This window comes from Aphis gossypii, chromosome X (assembly GCF_020184175.1).
Source record: "Aphis gossypii isolate Hap1 chromosome X, ASM2018417v2, whole genome shotgun sequence".
NCBI classification, from domain to species: domain Eukaryota; kingdom Metazoa; phylum Arthropoda; class Insecta; order Hemiptera; family Aphididae; genus Aphis; species Aphis gossypii.
Genome location: NC_065533.1, coordinates 1,772,577 through 1,791,659, shown reverse-complemented (window position 1 = coordinate 1,791,659; position 19,083 = coordinate 1,772,577). Strand labels below are relative to the sequence as shown.

Genomic DNA, 19,083 nt, shown 5'->3' with positions numbered 1-19,083 from the left:
TAATATGTTAACTTCAATAGTTTATAAAAAAATCTGTGATTTTTCAATCAACCTATTTTTTACTAAAAATAGGGGGAAAACACATTGGAAATATATTGGGGGAGGAATGTCCAATACGCCAAGAACAGTCGGGGGGGGGACATTCCGCCATTCGATAAAGTTACATATTTTCAATTTTTGAAATCGTCATTTTCGTGAAGACTTACGTTTGATTCTATTATTTCTAGATGGGATCGTTTAATAAACAAAAAGAAACCTATTAAATTCACAATTTAGATATCATTATGTAGTGTATATACGATACATATATAATACATATACTACGAATGAATAAATATATATGCTCCAAAATTACTCAACAAATAAAAATAAATAGATACAATATTATACTGAAAATTAAATACTATTCGAAATGCAATAATACATATATAGTTTATACACGTACGTCAAATACCAATCAACTACAAATAATATTATGCTGTAATTTGAAATGTAAATTCTAAATTGTAAATACTTCATCTTCAAATATCATTTATAAAACAAAAAATGTAATAGAGTAGAAGTTTCAATGTTAACATTTTTACTATAAATATTATAATATTTATTTGTAAATAAAACATAGGTATATTATATACCTACTATATTTAAAAATGCAAGTATCTATTAAATTATCAGTTATTTATTTAACATTTTTACCTGATTACTGCCATAAAAGTTTAATGTTTTTACTCCTAATACAGTCTTGTAATTTAAACTAAAGCTTTTCTTAGAAGGAGTTTTAGCTTCTTTATTAGTCTCTGATTCAAAGGGTGTTGTGTTAACATTTTTAATTCGTCTAGAATTTGGAGTTTCCTCAATGATAATTGTTGCTGAACAAATAAATGTAAACATAATAAATATAACAACCTATTAGTAGTGCACAGGAAACGATCATTCCCAAAATAAAATATGTAAGTAAAACTCCGACATGATGCTGTCACGCATGATAAGGAAGCCATCTCATTCTCATATAGTCGTATTCATAAAATTAAAAATACGGCTACCTATCCAAAAACGAAACACAGTAACTACCACTTTCAAAATTTTACAGGAGAGCCAATCTACTAAACATTAATTATTATAGGCCGCTGATAATTTTCGATGATGAGATATTGGAAACTTGTTATCTTAATAAAATTAAAAATAAAACCCACTTAATGTATATTTTTGATAATAATTATCAATTTTGTCCTTGACTTGGACTTATGATCGATACTTGACATTTGGTTTTGGTTTGGGATTTCTGAATGATTTAATTTAAATACAAAATACAAAACACATCATTGACTATTACTGTATTCTTGAAAATTCTCTATGATGTATTAATTTTCATAATTGAAAGTAAAAATTTTATGTAGGTAATAGAACTTCATTATTTTAAAATGGGAGTACATAATATTTAACATAATATTATAAATTATAATTATTATAATTAAAATAAAACAATTCCTTAATACAATTTAAATTGTTATTCTCTATAAAATAAAGTCTTTATTTAAATTAATAACTGTTCATTAGTGTATGACCTTCGCATCTGTCACCGGAGAGAACAGGCGACCAAAATAAAACATAAACAAAAGTATTGTCTTTAAAAGCATAAAACCCATTAATTATTAGTTTCTTAACCTTTTCAGTGTGTTCATATAGTTTGATCTCTAGTGCATGCAGTGGCTGGTGTTTACCTCTTAGTCATGATGGAAATAATTTATCAAAATTATTTCTACCCTGGTTAAATTTTAATAATTATTAATTACGGTTTATGTTGAGTCTTGACTAGTCTTGAGTGTCCATATAACTTCAAATATCAACATTACATAGCAAATTTTTATTTCACATCACCGATGTTGGTAAAATAATATTGGCCAATATAAAACTAATTCTGCTCACAATTGAATCCTTCATTATCATCAATTAATGTAAAACAAAATTAATTTTTCAGTATAAGGTAAAACAATTTAACAAAACAGATCTATTTTGTCATGATATATGGAATGAGGTATAGTCAGTTCTCAGTTCTTTCCCTTATGTAGTTATGTGTATTTTCCTAAGAAATGATAGTTAAAATATTGTAGCACTTTAATACCAAGTGTCATTTCTGTTGTCTATATTATAAATAATAGATCTTTATTCTTAAATGTACTAAAACTAAGTGCAGTTACAGACTTGCAATCTTACATCTTTTCTTTCTCAAAATATAAAAATAACATTTAATAATTGAAACATAGTTATATTACAAAAATGATACATATTATTTAGTATGATATAATTTAAAAATTAACATTATGCATAAAATAGAAAATACATAACTATTACTATCTCTAATTAAGTAAATAAACTATACATGTTGCTCAAATTATGACTATGCATTTTACAATTCAAAAATAGTATACATTTAGATGAATTTTAATATATTAACTTAAATGTGACTTATTTGATACAAATAATTTAATACAATTCTAAAGTATTTTGAAATTATCTTGATTGAGAGATTCATTAACAAACATTATTTATAATATTATAATTAGATATGTATAAAAATAGAATTGTAATTGTCATTGAGTTATGAAAACATCAAACTAGTATATTTGAAGAAAAGCTATTGATTTGGTAATTAAATAAGTTTCTAAAATTTAAAAACTTAGTCATTATTAAATATTACAATCTCATAAAAATATTTATTTTAGAAATAGGTCTTAATCTAATCTTAACAATAAAAAAAATATATATGAACAGTAAAAATAGTAGTTAATACTTATTATACTTAGGAATTAAAATTACCACCCAGTATAAACAAAATAATCATTTTTATTTGTATACTTTTTAATGAATTGTTTTCCGGCACGTGTGGGTACTGTAAATGCTATTTCATGAAGTGTCAATATATGTCCATACGCGTAGTTTTTACTAAAACAGTTATATTAGTATTAAATCATTAATAAAAAAAAACAGTTTTCATAAAAATTTATACTCATTGATTAAGACGAATACCTATTATATTTTCTGATAAACTCAAATCTGTTATTACAACTATCACATATTAATGCAGTATTATACAATTTTGTTATTTTCAAATAAATAACATAAGTAGGGTCAGCTCAATAAACTAATAAACCACATGCAAAAAAACTAAATCCTAGCTAGTACCTACAACATACAACTAGTACTATATAACTAACAATTTGAATTTTTTTTTAGGACTTCACATTAATTTCCCAAGTCTAATCTTACATCGATTTCTTGCAGTGGTGGTTATACATGATATTTAAGGGAGGGGCAAAAATAAACCCAACCTGCGTAAGTAGGGAGACATTAAGTGTACCCGACCTAGTGTAGGAAAGTTGGTGCTCCCATCATCCAGTACACCATTCATTGGATACTGCAATACCCATCACTCTGGTCTAAAGTGGTTAGGATGATCTAGTCTTCCAGGTTGGGGGTGGGTTACTGTGATGAGCCAACCCCTCATCCAGTGCAAACTTTGTCGTTTAAAAAAATACCAAAAAACAAGCCTCTGATCTAGACTAATAAAACATATAAGCAACTGGAACTAAGAAACAGAATGATAATGGGGACGATATAAAAATTTTAAATCATAAAAGGTTAGAAAAACAAATTTACCATACTAAATTATTATATACTCTCACTTGGTGAATATTGTAATTCTAAAGTATTTAGAAAAAAAATAAAGTATTAATTTCCTCTTTAACTCAAATTTTATACATAGACTTTTTTTATATATATACATTTATTCAACAAAAACTATCTAAACAAATTAGCATAACAAGAGGAATAACAAGTGTAAATAATAAGAGTAACATGAATGATATGATTAAAGTAGCCACCCATTAATTTTTAAAAATTTTGCAAAAGGTTACAACACCGCTTTCTTTTTAACCAATGAATTAGATGTGAATTAGAGTGTAAGAATGGCAAAGTTTTTTTATAAGAGAGTTAGAATGAGTTTAGAGTTGTTTATGAAAGCATGGCATGTGTAGAAGATATGTGCTTCCTCTTCTATTGTTTTCATACAGTCATTATGTTGAGTTAAATTAGAAATATAGATCAGAGCATCAGAATTAAAAAAAAATAGACTTAAAAAATAAAAATTGAATTACAACTGTAATCTACACAAGTATTCTATTGACGCACATGACTTATAAAGGATTAATTTGGATTTGTGAACTTATATAAAATATAAGCTATATTACTTACATTAACTTTATACTCATAACTTTGATAAAATATTATGGTCAATATTCTATGGAAAAGTTATAGCAATTTTTTTTCTTTTTATAATGAATTCCCAAGTTTTAAGATAAAATTGTGTAACAATGAAATTTGTTTACAAGTAAACAATCTAAAAATACATCACTTTTATATGTTTGATGCTTTAAGTCTTAATAGGTGAGTCTATTTAGATTAAAAATTGTCCTATAATAATTTAAAGTAGTATTAACTTGTGGTAATCGTAATAACAGAATTTCCTAAGAATATTACGACATAATCTCACAATAACCGCAATAACCAATAAATACTTAAAAATCTTACCGGAAACAGTCTAGAAGTTTTGAAGCAATTCCATTTTTACGACAATCCCATTTAGTCCATATACGATTAACACCAACTTTAACAGGATACGATTCTTCAGAAACAATAACCATGTCTTCTGTTTCAGTTTCTAGATTACGATAAGCCTCAGATATTAGTTCTACTACTAGACATCCAATCACTTGTTTATCTTTAATATACAAATAAACCTAAAATAATAATTCCCAATTTTATAAATATGTTAATTATTAATACCAAGTAATTAAACTAGAAAAAATAAAAAATAAAAATACCTTTTTAGTCGTAGGCAAAACAGAATTTTGTGTGTTAAAGCCAAGTTCTACATCAACAAATGATATAACTTCTAAAGCTTTTGTACATGCCATTTTAGAATCTGAGCCCGATATAACAACAATACGTTCAGCAGTGTCTTGATAAAGAACTTTTTCATTTTTAAAACTCTAAAACATTAGATATAAGTTAAAATTATAAAAGGAAACAATTTATTTTAATCAACATACATTATACTTAAAAATATCCTTGGCTGCATGGTATTTATCATGTTCCGCTTCATCTTCTGGTTCACCTCTTGAATAATATAGACCACATTGTTGGCACAAAAAACCACCAAATTTCTTTTGACCAGCATCAATTTGATACTGAGTAGCATCAATAATTCTTTTAATTCTTCGTGCTGTAGGTTTTCCACTAGAATAAATAATTAAAAATGTATTTTTATGAATAATAACTAATAATTTAAGTTCAACAATTAATACACCATTACCATGCAACTTGACTTGGTGAAGGTGTCTGATTGGTAAAAATAGGGAACAATTTTGTTTGTGGTGATTCATTTAAGGTTACAGAAGTATCATATGAAGTATTTGATTCATCTATGACCATATTATTAAATTCAAATGTACTTGATACACTAAAAAATAATTATATAATTATTTTAATTTAATGGTTTACATAGTATTTATATTCCATAAATAAAATTAATTTTATTATGGTTGCTTTTTTTTTACTTACTTTTTTTGAGATGAATAAGCTGAGTGATAATTTCCATCAATAGCATAAGCATCTTTAATCAAATCTGGCATTTGACATCTTAAAATAGTATTTTGGCTTTGTATATCTGACTTCAAACGTTTAGAATCTAGCCCTTCACATGAATCTTCATCTAAAAATTATTTATAATTATTAAAATTATTATTGGATGCAATGATGTAAATTTCAGACCTGATACAACTAAAAAAAACCTTTTATAAATATATATATTATTACTATATGTATTTATCGGGCTAGAGCAGGGGTCAGCAACCTTTTTGGTGTCAGGGGCCAAAAAATTTAAAAAAAAATTTCAGGGGCCATACACTTTATTTTATTTACAGTATATCAACTAACATAAATTCATAATGCAGTATTCCTAATTATAAATTGAAATCCCGGGCCGCATAAAATCGCTTCACGGGCCACATGTAACCTAGGCAACAGCATCTATTAAACATCAATTACCACACCACTGATTGAATTAATTATAAGTATTAACATTTTAATTTTTACGTAATTCAATTAGCTTAATATTCTAACAAATAAATTTAATAATAATTTAATTTACATAATTTATTATAACTAATTTCATACCATCTTGATCTTCATGATTTCTTTTTGTAGAATTTGACGAGAGACCAGGGTAGCGTACAGCTGTCGAATCATTATCATCATCATCCAACAAATCAATTAATTCATTAACTTCTTGTCCAATTTGTTCTATTGTTCCATCATCAAGTATTTCTGTGTTATTGAAATCTGAATAATTGACTGTGCTCATCATATTTTCATCACCCCAGTTAACAACTTTAAAATTAAAGCTATTATCTTTTCTGCAAGAAAAAATTAAAAATATTTAAAATAGAACAATTTTATTTTTAAAAAAGAAAAACATTAAGTAAAAAAAGAAAAAGATCTTTACTTGATTGGTATGTCATTATGAATTACTTTTGATTTGAAAAATTTTCTGTTATCAGAATCTTCAATTTTTATACGTTCAGGTTTTTCCTGTTTAATATATTCTGTCCATACGTTTTTTGAAGATGATTTAGAAGTATCAAAATAGTTTTTCTTAACTTTTTCTTCACATACTTCAATTTTGATGATATTTTTTTTAATTGTAGGCTTCTTTTTAAATGGTAATGTAACACCCGGAAACAAATTTACCTTAGATTTTTTTTCATGACTAGTTGATCTTGGTCTTTTCTTACTTGTTGATTTTGTATCTTTGAATAGTTTAGCTTTTACCTTTGGATTATAATTTAAGCGAGTAAATCTTCTAATACGGAGATCTTCTATTGATATCTGCAAAGAAACAAATACGATTATTAAATGATTTTTAAACTAGGTATGCATATTATAATATTGTGCCAAATTTGTAAATAAAACATATATAATATACAATATTTTAAAATGCAAGTATCTATTAAATTATCAGTTATTTATTTAACATTTTTACCTGATTACTGCCATAAAAGTTTAATGTTTTTACTCCTAATACAGTGTTGTTGTTTAAACTTTTCTTAGGAGTTTTAGCTTCTTTATTAGTCTCTGATTCAAAGGGTGTTGTGTTAACATTTTTAATTCGTCTTGAATTTGGAGTTTCCTCAATAATAATTGTTGCTGAACATGTATGTCCATTCTTTGATCCTGACATAAGTCTTTCAAATTTATCACTCATAGTGGGACTTAATTCAGTGATTGTAGTGCAGTTCATGTTAAAAGACTGAAACGTCACGGAATTTTATGCCATTAGTCATTACCTATTTCCATGATTCCTTATCTCCATGCGTAATTATAAGTAACATAATAAAGGTTATGCAATAACGTTTCCCCGCTCTCCTACCCAGTGATCGGTTGTCGCTGTCGGTTGGGCTCCACCAAGATCTATAATATATCTTATATATATCTTATATATATATCTATATATATCTTCTTTATAGATCTTGGGGCTCCACCGCCGTCGTTGGCTTTGCCGCGCCGCCGGTATGCGTCAGCAGGGCATACCTGTACACCCAAACTATTGTCAAATTTCCCACCGCAAGACGACACTGCAAGCCACCGATATTCACCGACTACGTCCATCAAGATCTCCGTCTCGACTCTTGAGTCTTGAGAGTTGAGGCTAGTGATTGTTGAGGCCAGTATATTATACTTATCTATGGTTGAGGCATTTTGTCAAAAAGCGTCTATTGGGTCACTACAACTGTATACTGGCGTCTGGCGCCCAACAATCCACCTATACACACGTGGCTGACCAACGGTTTTTTTTTCTCTTTCTTCTCTTTTATTTATTATTTGTTTGACACGCCGTACATGACAACATGATGGGCTAACTACATCTACGGGCCCGTGGCGGGCGAAGCCACCACATCCACAACGGTTTCCATCACGTCGAGGTCACCATCGACACCTTCAGTCGTAATGAATAAATTTTTCCCAAAAAAAACCCCCCTTTTAATGTCTATCCATTTTATCATGCCGTTTCTTATATCTCATTTCTCTCTTTTAAAGTCCTTTTAGATTCTGAACGAAGTGATGAATGTATTGATTTTACAATGATGTGTTTTTTTTTTTTTTTTTTTGTGTCTGTACAGCATAACTAGTCGAAATAATGCTCCAATTTCAAACTATGGGGGTGGTTTCCGATGTAAAAGTGAATATCCTTGGTGCATTATAGAGGTAAAAAGTTAACATTTTCCAACAGTTTTCAAAAAAATCGAGAAAAACAAAATAAAAATGACGGAAAAACGGCAATTTTTACGCAAAACCAGTTTTCGACCAAATCGATTTTTTTTTATGGTTGTATTTCAAAAACTAATCACTGAAAATACTTGAAATTTTCACCAAATGTTAATGTCAGTGGTATCCGTATATAGTTGAATTTTCAAAAAATTTTGACTTTTTTTGAGTTATTTATAGACCACTGAAATTTTCGACTTTTTTGAGAAATTTTTTTTAAAGTGTCGATAAAAAATTTTTGGATGACCAAAAAGTTTTGAAAATTTAATACACGGTTCCTTATGAGTTGTTTTTAATGTAGCTAAAAAAAAATAAAAATCGTTAGTCACAATTTTTTTTTATAAGCGTTTTTAGTTCAAATTTTTACGAAATCTGTCGAAAACGCGAAAATTTGCAAGTAATTTTGAAGTTGAAAAATCATAAAATTTTTTTCTTTTATAACTAAGTTTTGAAAATTTGGTACAAGTTTCTCCATAAATTTTTCTTCAAATATCTGTAAAAAAAACTCTACCGGATTCAGACAAAAAATTTTTATGAGTGTTTGAAATTTAAATTTTTACAAAACCGCGTTAAATAACAGTTTAGCCTCAAACGATTTTTGATATTTGTTATTATTCAAAAAGTATAAGTCGTAGATACTTGAAAATTTTACCAGTTATTAAGATTCGCGTTTTCTTTACGTGATTTAAATTTCAAAATATTTTGACTTTTTTTGAGCTATTTATAGACAATTGAAATTTTCAATTTTTCTGAAAAAATATTTTTGAAGTGTCGATAAAATTTTTTTGGCCCTATCAAAATACTTGAAAATTTAATACAAAGTTCCTCATAAGTTATTCTTATAGTGATTAAAAAATTATAAGAATACATAGGCACATTTTTTTTTTTATTAGCATTTGAAGTTCAAATATTTACAAAAATTTGTCAAAAGCATGAATATTTGCAAATTATTTGAAGTTGAAAAATCATAAAATTTTTTGTGTTTATAACCAAGAATTAAAAATACAACACTAAGTTTTCCATAAGTTTACCTTCAAGTATCTTTAGAGAAAACTCGAAACATTATTAAAGGAAAAATTTTAAGTGCGTTTGAATTTTAAATTTTAACGAAATAGCGTAACGATAACGATTTATCCTCAAACGATTTTAAATATTTGTTATTATTCAAAAAGTATAAGTCGTAGATACTTGAAAATTTTACTAGTTATTAAGATTCGCGTTTTCTTTACGTGATTTAATTTTCAAAATATTTTGACTTTTTTTGAGCTATTTATAGACAACTGAAATTTTCAATTTTTCTGAAAATTGTTTTTTTATGTGTCGATAAAATCTTTTTGGCCCTATCAAAATACTTTAAAATTTAATGCAAAGTTCCTCATAAGTTATTATTATAGTGATTAAAAAATTATAAGAATACATAGGCACATTTTTTTTTTTATTAGCATTTGAAGTTCAAATATTGACAAAAATTCGTCAAAACTATGAATACTTGCAAATTTTTTTGTAGGTATATTTCATAAAAATTTTTGTATAAGTAGCTAAGAGTTGAAAATTTAATACAAGGTTTTTCATAAGTTTAGCTTACAATTATTACAAAAGAACTTAAATTTTGTTGTATTCAGGCCATTAAAACATAAACCACCTTTTTCACCAACCACTAGAAATTATATCCTAGGCTGACAAATCATCTTCGTTCAGAATCGTTTTTCGTATACAATGATAACTATCATTGGATTCAAATTTAACACTCCTATAATATATAATAATGATCCGGCACCTAATGTACAGCAGAGCGGTACTCACTTGCACGCTTTTTTTTTTTAAATCTCTATACCCCGGTAACCGTTCTCACGAAGCCGTGGGTCCGTCTTAATATATATATTATAAAAAATATTATTCCTATTTCCTCGTAATTAATATAATAAGCTTGGTAACCAAATTTCGGAGCTACAGCTCATATTAGTATTATTCTATCCCCATTTATCCCCCCCCCCAATCCTCTGTCTTTTCAAATACATATTTATTTATTTCATTTCTTTTTTTCTTTCTTTCTGATCTAAGGGCGGTAACCGCACTCCGGAGCCGTAGCCCATATTAGTATCTATTACTCCCAACTATTATTTTGTTCATATGTATTCTCCTCAATTTCTCATCTAAAAAAAAAACTGTATACTTATTACTTGTATATTTTATGCATTTGCCATGTGACAACTATATTATGTATTCTTGTAATGACGTATGTATTATATGAATCCCGGGAAAAAAAAACACGGAAAAAATAACCAAAATATAAATTATATAGCACGATGTAGAGAAGAGAAGGTGATAACACTCGACTTGATTGAAAGAAAAAAAGTGGCTTATTTTTCGACGGCAATTTTTTAGTTTAAATAATATCCACAGGGGGCACCACAAGTATCGAAGGCCGGTTGTTATTCAATATTTCATTAATTTAGCATTATAACCACTATGCAATAATGCATTATTTTCATTAAATCGTAGTTTATAAATAAATAAATATTTTATTTAAGATGAAAAATACCTGTGTGTGCCTATACATATATAATGGTACCTATATGAAACATTTTATTCAACTGCCTATATATAAGTTGACAGTTGGAAATTTCAAATTATAGCAATATTGCATTTAACAGTATAAAACTCATTACAAAGGTAATAATTTCTATATTTTGCAAGAAACTCAAAACTATTTATATAATATACTTACTTTATTTTATTTACTTCTAATTTAATACTTACCTTGTATTGATACTTCTTCATAAATATTTCAATATATCTAAAATATTATTATATGCATATTATATTTATTGGTAGGTATATGAACTATGAAGTATTTTATTTAACTGCCTAGATGTCGACAGTTGGAATTTTGGAAAGTATAGCAATATTGCATTTAACAATACACAAATCATTACAAAGGTAATAATTTCAATATTTTGTAAGATATTCAAAACTATTTATATATACCTACTTTATTATATTTACTTCTAATTTAATACTCACCTTATAAAGAGCTATCAATATAAGGTAAGTATTAAATAATAATATTGTAGGTACCTAGGTATAATATAAAAAATAATATACATACAAATAAGCTATTATATAATATTAAATAAGTAGTTACAACTTTGATTGTTTTGATAAATTTTTTTGTTTTTTTGTCTCATTGAATTAGCTTCATTGCACGCAAAGTGCATTCGGCATTGAGTATAAAATATTATTATGCTTTGAGTAATTTCTCGAGCATGTTCTTCACATCCTAAAGCATTTATATTAGCTTCCATCATGAGATGATTCATTATACTAAACAGCAAATTGGTGTGTAGATGTTCAACAGTAAGTTTTTGGCATATAGCATCTTCAATCTTTAATATATTAATATAATAGAAGCAGGTTAATAACATATTATATTTAAATACTTATTACCTATACCTACATAATCTTATTAATTTATAAGATATCTGGTATAATTTGAATATACTAGTCCCTTAAAAATTATATTACATTATACAATGATTTATTAAAAAAAATATATAAACTATATCTATATCTTCATGAAATTATAGGTACTTAGTCCCTAGTCATTTAGTTACCTGATAAATTATTTCATATAGCTCTTTTGATGGAACTAATAAATACCCATAACTTTTAATATGTATAAGTTTTTCTCTATCATCATTATTTGTTTCATTTTCAGTTGCACATAGAACAGTATAACATTTATCACAGGTTTTGGCTGGTTTGATTTTCCTCATTTTTCTCGCGACATATCCAGCAAGCACAGTTAGTGCATGAGGATTTATGGGCAGTGCAGTGTAATTATGATCACTTTCTAAACTAAATCCATTATCTTTATTATCAAGTATATTGTCTATTTTATTTTCCATTTCTTTCCTCCTTTCATTATTTTTTTCTGTTAAAATGTCTGGCATACTAATGATGGCTTCCAAAAGAGTTTCTCCTGAAATATTGCTACCTTTTGGAGGACGTACTAAGGAATAGGTTGAAAGGAGTCTGTACACTTGAATAAACAATAAAGAATCTGGATGAGTTCCTGAACCACATGCACCTCTTATAGTTCCAAAAAATGCTATTACAATAAGAAAAAAAAAGTAATTATCATTCAGGTATAATTATTAATTATAAATTGTATTCATAAAATATTTCAGATTTATTTCATACTTCTAGAGCATCTTGGTTGATACGTCTAGTCATCAAATACTTATATCCAACTTTCTCAGAAAGATATTTTATAAGTTCTAAAGCAGTTCGTATTGTAACTTTTAAACCAAGTGCTGTAGATGTGGTTAATTTTTGTTTGGAAGTGGTCTTTACTTTTTCACATTCATCCAAGTAAATTAAAAAATCAGTTAGTACCTAAACAGTTATAAAATGTTTTTTAAAATCTAAATTTTGAAAACTACTTTAAATTTAATTTCACTTTATTGTGGATAGATGCAGGATCCGGTCTTAAGGCACATTTCGGTAGCTGTGAATTCATAGCATCTACAACTTCATTGATTTTTTTTATAAATAGGACAGTAGCATTACAATCTATCAAGGCAGGAATTGAATCTTTATAATACTGCATTGCAGCTGCAACAGATCCACTAAAAAACTAAAAAAAAGAATAGATGTATTATTTGTTTGATATAATTTTATAATATGAATTACAACTCATAATATTTTAAATAATTACATTTTCTTTTTTCATATTAAAGGTATTTTTGAACTATACATTATTAATTATTTTATAATTAATAGGTACCTGAAAAGCCATTTTGACATTCATTGTCTGAAAATGTCTTGGTTGTACATGGTCTATGGTTAATTTGTTACAAACTTTAATTTGGAATTTGGAATCTGCTTCAACAACTCTGCCTTCCAGTGTAAAACATCCACTGTACCTTCTGGAATCTGAATTATTCAGTCGGTAAATTATTTTTTTTAGTTAATAATTTTATTATTATAATAGTCCTATGCAATTAATCTTAGGCTTACCTGAAGAGTTTTTGAATTAATTATTCTGGATTTTAAATTCTTAATTAAATGTGGAAAGTCAGACGCAAACCACAACTTTCTTTCAGGATTCACTGGATGTGTACAACTAGATTTTTCATCTGAAATACCAAATAATTTCCACATATTTCTGTTCCAAGCTGCTCCATCAGTTGTCACCACATCAACATGTATATTTTGATTTTCTAATAAAATCACTGCTTCCAAAATAAGTTTTTCTAATATTTTTCCAGAAACTGCTCCAGATCCAAGAAAAGCTCCCAAAGTTTGAAACCATTTCCCACAAAATGGTTGAAATAACAATACTAAAGCATGGTCACCTAACTTATTTCGATCATTTTCAGAAGTATAGTCTCCTAAGTTTACAAAACCCTCAATTTTCAAATTAGACCTTTGAAATGATAAAGCTTCTGATATTTTCATTTCATCGAGGAGTAAACAACCTTTATATAAAATTAACAGTAATATCAAAATATGTAAGTATTATATTGTATTTCATATGAATTAAGGGTTGTTCTTACAATGTCTGGTGAAGTGTCGGTTAAGAGTAACCAGTAGAATTCTATCGGTTAACACATAAGAAATTCTGCCGGTTTAGCGGTATCAGACATTAACCGGACATTGTAAGAACGGCCCTAAGACAGTTAGAAAAATACTTTACCATGTCTCTCAGCAGCATTCATATTTTTTGATTTCATACCTATAATTTCAAAGGTTGCCTGAGAAAATCCATAGGCTGGATTCAATTTTTTTATATACCTTGTAAGGGTTATGCATGATGGCAAAGGCATTACATTATCCTTTCGCATTTTGCGATAAAGTTTGGGAGATTTTATACGCATCAGCAAACATTCATAAGCCCAACATGTTGTATATCTTCTACCATTTGAAGATTTACATTTAGCAGCATCTAAACAAGCTTTTACGACTTCTCTTTGCTTAGATGGTAATGAAGTAATATACTCATCTACTTTAGCTTGTTTAATTCTATTATATTCATTTTTTATATTATGCATTTTTTGTTGTAAGGAAATTACCTATAATACATAACATTTTGTTCATTATTTTATTGTTGTCAAGTATCATTACATAAGTAATTGTAATATAAATGGCTTACAATATTATCATATAGGTAGCCATATTAGCTCTATTAGTTTTAACTTAAAACTTACCTTGATTTTGAGACGTTTATTTTGTTTTGTTCTTGCATTATGTCTATAAGATTTAGATTTTTTTCGTAGTTGAATATTAGTATGTTTGGTTTTTTGCATTTTTCGCCTTACTTCACTACACTTAGGACATCTTTTAATTTTTGTGTTTATATTATTTGAAGGTAAGCTACCCAAGCATTCTGAAGACCTTTTTCCACCATCATTACTACCAATACAAATTACCAGATTATGGATATCATTCAACAGATTTTGGAGTCCTTCATAACTCTTCATTATAGGAAAATACATGGATTATGATCGATATTTGCCACATTTGGTTTTGGTTTGGGATTTCTGAATGATTTAATTTAATAACAAACTACAAAACACAGCATTGGCTATTACTGTATTCTTGAAAATTCTCTATGATGTATTAATTTTCATAATTGAAAGTAAAAATTGTATGTAGGTAATAGAACTTCATTATTTTAAAATGGGAGTACATAATATTTAACATAATAATATTATAAATTATTATAATTAAAATAAAACAATTCCTTAATACAATTTAAATTGTTATTCTCTTTAAAATAAAGTCTTTATTTAAATTAATAACTGTTCATTAGTGTATGACCTTCGCATCTGTCACCGGAGAGAACAGGCGACCAAAATAAAACATAAACAAAAGAATTGTATTTAAAAGCATAAAACCCATTAATTATTAGTCTCTTAACCTTTTCAGTGTGTTCATATAGTTTGATCTCTAGTGCATGCAGTGGCTGATGTTTACCTCTTAGTCGTGATGGAAATAATCTATCAAAATTATTTCTACCCTGGTTAAATGTTAATAATTATTAATTACGTTTATGTTGAGTCTTGAGTGTCCATATAACTTCAAATATCAACATAGTAAATCTTTATTTCACATCATCGATGTTGGTAAAATAATATTGGCCAATATAAAACTAATTCTGCTCACAATTGAATCCTTCATTATCATCAATTACTGTAAAACAAAATTAATTTTTCCGTATAAGGTAAAACAATTTAACAAAACAGATCTATTTTGTCATGATATATGGAATGAGGTATAGTCAGTACTCAGTTCTTTCCCTTATGTGTATTTTCCTAAGAAATGATAGTTAAAATATTGTTTTTCTATCAACAGCACTTTAATACCAAGTGTCAATTCTGTTGTCTATATTATAGATAATAGATCTTTATTCTTAAATGTACTAAAACTAAGTGCAGTTACAGACTTGCAATCTTACATCTTTTCTTTCTCAAAATATAAAAATAACATTTAATAATTGAAACATAGTTATATTACAAAAATGTTACATATTATTTAGTATGATATGATTTAAAAATTAACATTATGCATAAAATAGAAAATACATAACTATTACTATCTCTAATTAAGTAAATAAACTATACATGTTGCCCAAATTATGACTATGCATTTTACAATTCAAAAATAGTATACCTTTAAATGAATTTTAATATATTAACTTAAATGTGACTTATTTGATACAAATAATTTAATACAATTCTAAAGTATTTTGAAATTATCTTGATTGAGAGATTCATTAACAAACATATTTATAATATTATAATTAGATATGTATCAAAATAGAATTGTAATTGTCATTGAGTTATGAAAACATCAAACTAGTATATTTGAAGAAAGCTATTTATTTGGTAATTAAATAAGTTTCTAAAATTTAAAAACTTAGTCATTATTAAATATTACAATCTCATAAAAATATTTATTATAGAAATAGGTCTTAATCTAATCTTAACAATAAAAAAAAAATATATGAACAGTAAAAATAGTAGTTAATACTTATTATACTTAGGAATTAAAATTACCACCCAGTATAAACAAAATAATCATTTTTATTTGTATACTTTTTAATAAATTGTTTTCCGGCACGTGTGGGTACTGTAAATGCTATTTCATGAAGTGTCAATATATGTCCATACGCGTAGTTTTTACTAAAACAGTTATATTAGTATTGAATCATTAATAAAAAAACAGTTTTCATAAAAATGTATACTCATTGATTAAGACGAATATACCTATCATATTTTCTGAAAAACTCAAATCTGTTATTACAACTATCACATATTAATGCAGTATTATACAATTTTGTTATTTTCAAATAAATAACGTAAGTAGGGTCAGCTCAATAAACTAATAAACCACATGCAAAAAAACTAAATCCCAGCTAGTACCTACAATATACAACTAACACTATATAACTAACAATTTGAATTTTTTTTTTTTATGACTTCACACTAATTTCCCAAGTCTAATCTTACATCGATTTCTTGCAGTGGTGGTTATACATAATGTTTAAGGGAGGGGCAAAAATAAACCCAACCTGCGTAAGTAGGGAGACATTAAGTGTAACGGGTTTGGTGAACTCAAGGCCCCGACCTAGTGTAGGAAAGTTGGTGCTCCCATCATCCAGTACACCATTCATTGGATACTGCAATACCCATCACTCTGGTCTAAAGTGGTTAGGATGATCTAGTCTTCCAGGTTGGGGGTGGATTACTGTGATGAGCCAACCCCTCATCCAGTGCAAAGTCTGTCGGTTAAAAAAATACTAAAAAACAAGCCTCTGATCTGGACTAATAAAACATATAGGCAACTGGAACTAAGAAACAGAATGAAATTGGGGACGATATAAAAATTTTAAATCATTAAAGGTTAGAAAAACAAATTTACCATACTAAATTATTATATACTCTCACTTGGTGAATATTGTAATTCTAAAGTTAAAAATAAAGTATTAATTTCCTCTTTAACTCAAATTTTATACATAAGACCTTTTTTTATATATATAAATTTATTGAACAAAAACTATCTAAACAAATTAGCATAACAAGAGGGATAACAAGTGTAAATAATATGAGTAACATGAAAGATATAATTAAAGTAGCCACCCATTAGCTTTTAAAAATTTTTTAGAAGCATTAGATAATAAATTTTTGAAAAAGGTTACAACACCACTTTCTTTTTAAACCAATGATTTAGATTACCTGGGAGTGTAAGAATGGCAAAATTTTTTTATAAGAGAGTTAGAATGAGTTTAGAGTTGTTTATGAAAGCATGACATGTGTAGAAGATATGTGCTTCCTCTTCTATTGTTTTCATATAAAAGTCATTATGGTGAGTTAAATTAGAGATGTAGATCAGAGCATCAGAATGAAAAAAAATAGACTTAAAAAATAAAAATTGAATTACAACTGTAATCTACACAAGTATTCTGTTGACGCAAATGACTTATAAAGGATTAATTTGGATTTGTGAACTTATATAAAATATAAGCTATATTACTCATATTAACTTTATACTCATAACTTTGATAAAATATTATGGTCAATATTCTATGGAAAAGTTATAGCAATTTTTTTTCTTTTTATAATGAATTCCCAAGTTTTAAGATAAAATTGTGTAACAATGAAATTTGTTTACAAGTAAACAATCTAAACATACATCACTTTTATATGTTTGATGCTTTAAGTCTTAATAGGTGAGTCAATTTAGATTAAAAATTGTCCTATAATAATTTAAAGTAGTATTAACTTGTGGTAATCGCAATAACAGAATTTCCTAAGAATATTACGACATAATCTCACAATAACCGCAATAACCAATAAATACTTAAAAATCTTACCGGAAACAGTCTAGAAGTTTTGAAGCAATTCCATTTTTACGACAATCCCATTTAGTCCATATACGATTAACACCAACTTTAACAGGATACGATTCTTCAGAAACAATAACCATGTCTTCTGTTTCAGTTTCTAGATTACGATAAGCCTCAGATATTAGTTCTACTACTAGACATCCAATCACTTGTTTATCTTTAATATACAAATAAACCTAAAATAATAATTCCCAATTTTATAAATATGTTAATTATTAATACCAAGTAATTAAACTAGAAAAAATAAAAAATAAAAATACCTTTTTAGTCGTAGGCAAAACAGAATTTTGTGTGTTAAAGCCAAGTTCTACATCAACAAATGATATAACTTCTAAAGCTTTTGTACATGCCATTTTAGAATCTGAGCCCGATATAACAACAATACGTTCAGCAGTGTCTTGATAAAGAACTTTTTCATTTTTAAAACTCTAAAACATTAGATATAAGTTAAAATTATAAAAGGAAACAATTTATTTTAATCAACATACATTATACTTAAAAATATCCTTGGCTGCATGGTATTTATCATGTTCCGCTTCATCTTCTGGTTCACCTCTTGAATAATATAGACCACATTGTTGGCACAAAAAACCACCAAATTTCTTTTGACCAGCATCAATTTGATACTGAGTAGCATCAATAATTCTTTTAATTCTTCGTGCTGTAGGTTTTCCACTAGAATAAATAATTAAAAATGTATTTTTATGAATAATAACTAATAATTTAAGTTCAACAATTAATACACCATTACCATGCAACTTGACTTGGTGAAGGTGTCTGATTGGTAA

General features: G+C 27.1%; 4 protein-coding genes across 4 annotated transcripts; all 4 read right to left on the bottom strand.

The window, feature by feature from the left end:
* Positions 1 to 2,296: 2,296 nt before the first annotated feature.
* LOC126552212 (N-acetyltransferase ESCO1-like) lies at positions 2,297 to 7,372 on the bottom strand. Its single transcript, XM_050206913.1, has 9 exons — positions 7,100 to 7,372; positions 6,563 to 6,945; positions 6,235 to 6,473; positions 5,620 to 5,770; positions 5,372 to 5,518; positions 5,109 to 5,295; positions 4,881 to 5,048; positions 4,588 to 4,796; positions 2,297 to 2,943 (listed from the first exon to the last, which is right to left on the bottom strand). Exons 1-9 carry the CDS (start codon positions 7,355 to 7,357, stop codon positions 2,814 to 2,816), a joined length of 1,872 nt encoding a protein of 623 aa, XP_050062870.1. The 5' UTR covers positions 7,358 to 7,372; the 3' UTR covers positions 2,297 to 2,813.
* A 5,207-nt stretch (positions 7,373 to 12,579) lies between these two features.
* Positions 12,580 to 13,274, bottom strand: LOC126552264 (uncharacterized). Its single transcript, XM_050206961.1, has 3 exons — positions 13,172 to 13,274; positions 12,845 to 13,021; positions 12,580 to 12,780 (listed from the first exon to the last, which is right to left on the bottom strand). The coding sequence occupies exons 1-3, from the start codon at positions 13,193 to 13,195 to the stop codon at positions 12,580 to 12,582; spliced, it is 402 nt and encodes a 133-aa protein (XP_050062918.1). The 5' UTR covers positions 13,196 to 13,274.
* Positions 13,275 to 13,329: 55 nt separating this feature from the next.
* On the bottom strand, positions 13,330 to 13,865 carry LOC126552231 (uncharacterized). Its single transcript, XM_050206928.1, has one exon. It carries the CDS (start codon positions 13,843 to 13,845, stop codon positions 13,381 to 13,383), a length of 465 nt encoding a protein of 154 aa, XP_050062885.1. The 5' UTR covers positions 13,846 to 13,865; the 3' UTR covers positions 13,330 to 13,380.
* A 2,297-nt stretch (positions 13,866 to 16,162) lies between these two features.
* LOC126552263 (N-acetyltransferase ESCO2-like) lies at positions 16,163 to 19,081 on the bottom strand (the record flags this gene model as incomplete). The annotated part of the gene is made up of 5 exons (XM_050206960.1): positions 16,163 to 16,571; positions 18,263 to 18,471; positions 18,556 to 18,723; positions 18,784 to 18,970; positions 19,047 to 19,081. Coding segments are annotated over 5 exons (729 nt in total), but the record flags the coding sequence as incomplete, so codon positions are not given.
* Positions 19,082 to 19,083: the final 2 nt, after the last annotated feature.

What these genes read in the sequence shown, in the direction of transcription:
- LOC126552212 (XM_050206913.1), bottom strand. Translation starts at nt 7,357, where the DNA reads ATGAACTGCACTACAATCACTGAATTAAGTCCCACTATGAGTGATAAA. An exon ending in TTTTGCCTACGACTAAAAAG is followed by an intron (nt 4,797 to 4,880) that starts GTATTTTTATTT and finishes TTATTATTTTAG; the next exon opens with GTTTATTTGTATATTAAAGA. An exon ending in AAACTTCTAGACTGTTTCCG is followed by an intron (nt 2,944 to 4,587) that starts GTAAGATTTTTA and finishes TAACTGTTTTAG; the next exon opens with TAAAAACTACGCGTATGGAC.
- LOC126552264 (XM_050206961.1), bottom strand. Translation starts at nt 13,195, where the DNA reads ATGAATGTCAAAATGGCTTTTCAG. An exon ending in ATGTCAAAATGGCTTTTCAG is followed by an intron (nt 13,022 to 13,171) that starts GTACCTATTAAT and finishes TCTTTTTTTTAG; the next exon opens with TTTTTTAGTGGATCTGTTGC. An exon ending in CTGCATCTATCCACAATAAA is followed by an intron (nt 12,781 to 12,844) that starts GTGAAATTAAAT and finishes ATAACTGTTTAG; the next exon opens with GTACTAACTGATTTTTTAAT.
- LOC126552231 (XM_050206928.1), bottom strand. Translation starts at nt 13,845, where the DNA reads ATGAAAATATCAGAAGCTTTATCATTTCAAAGGTCTAATTTGAAAATT.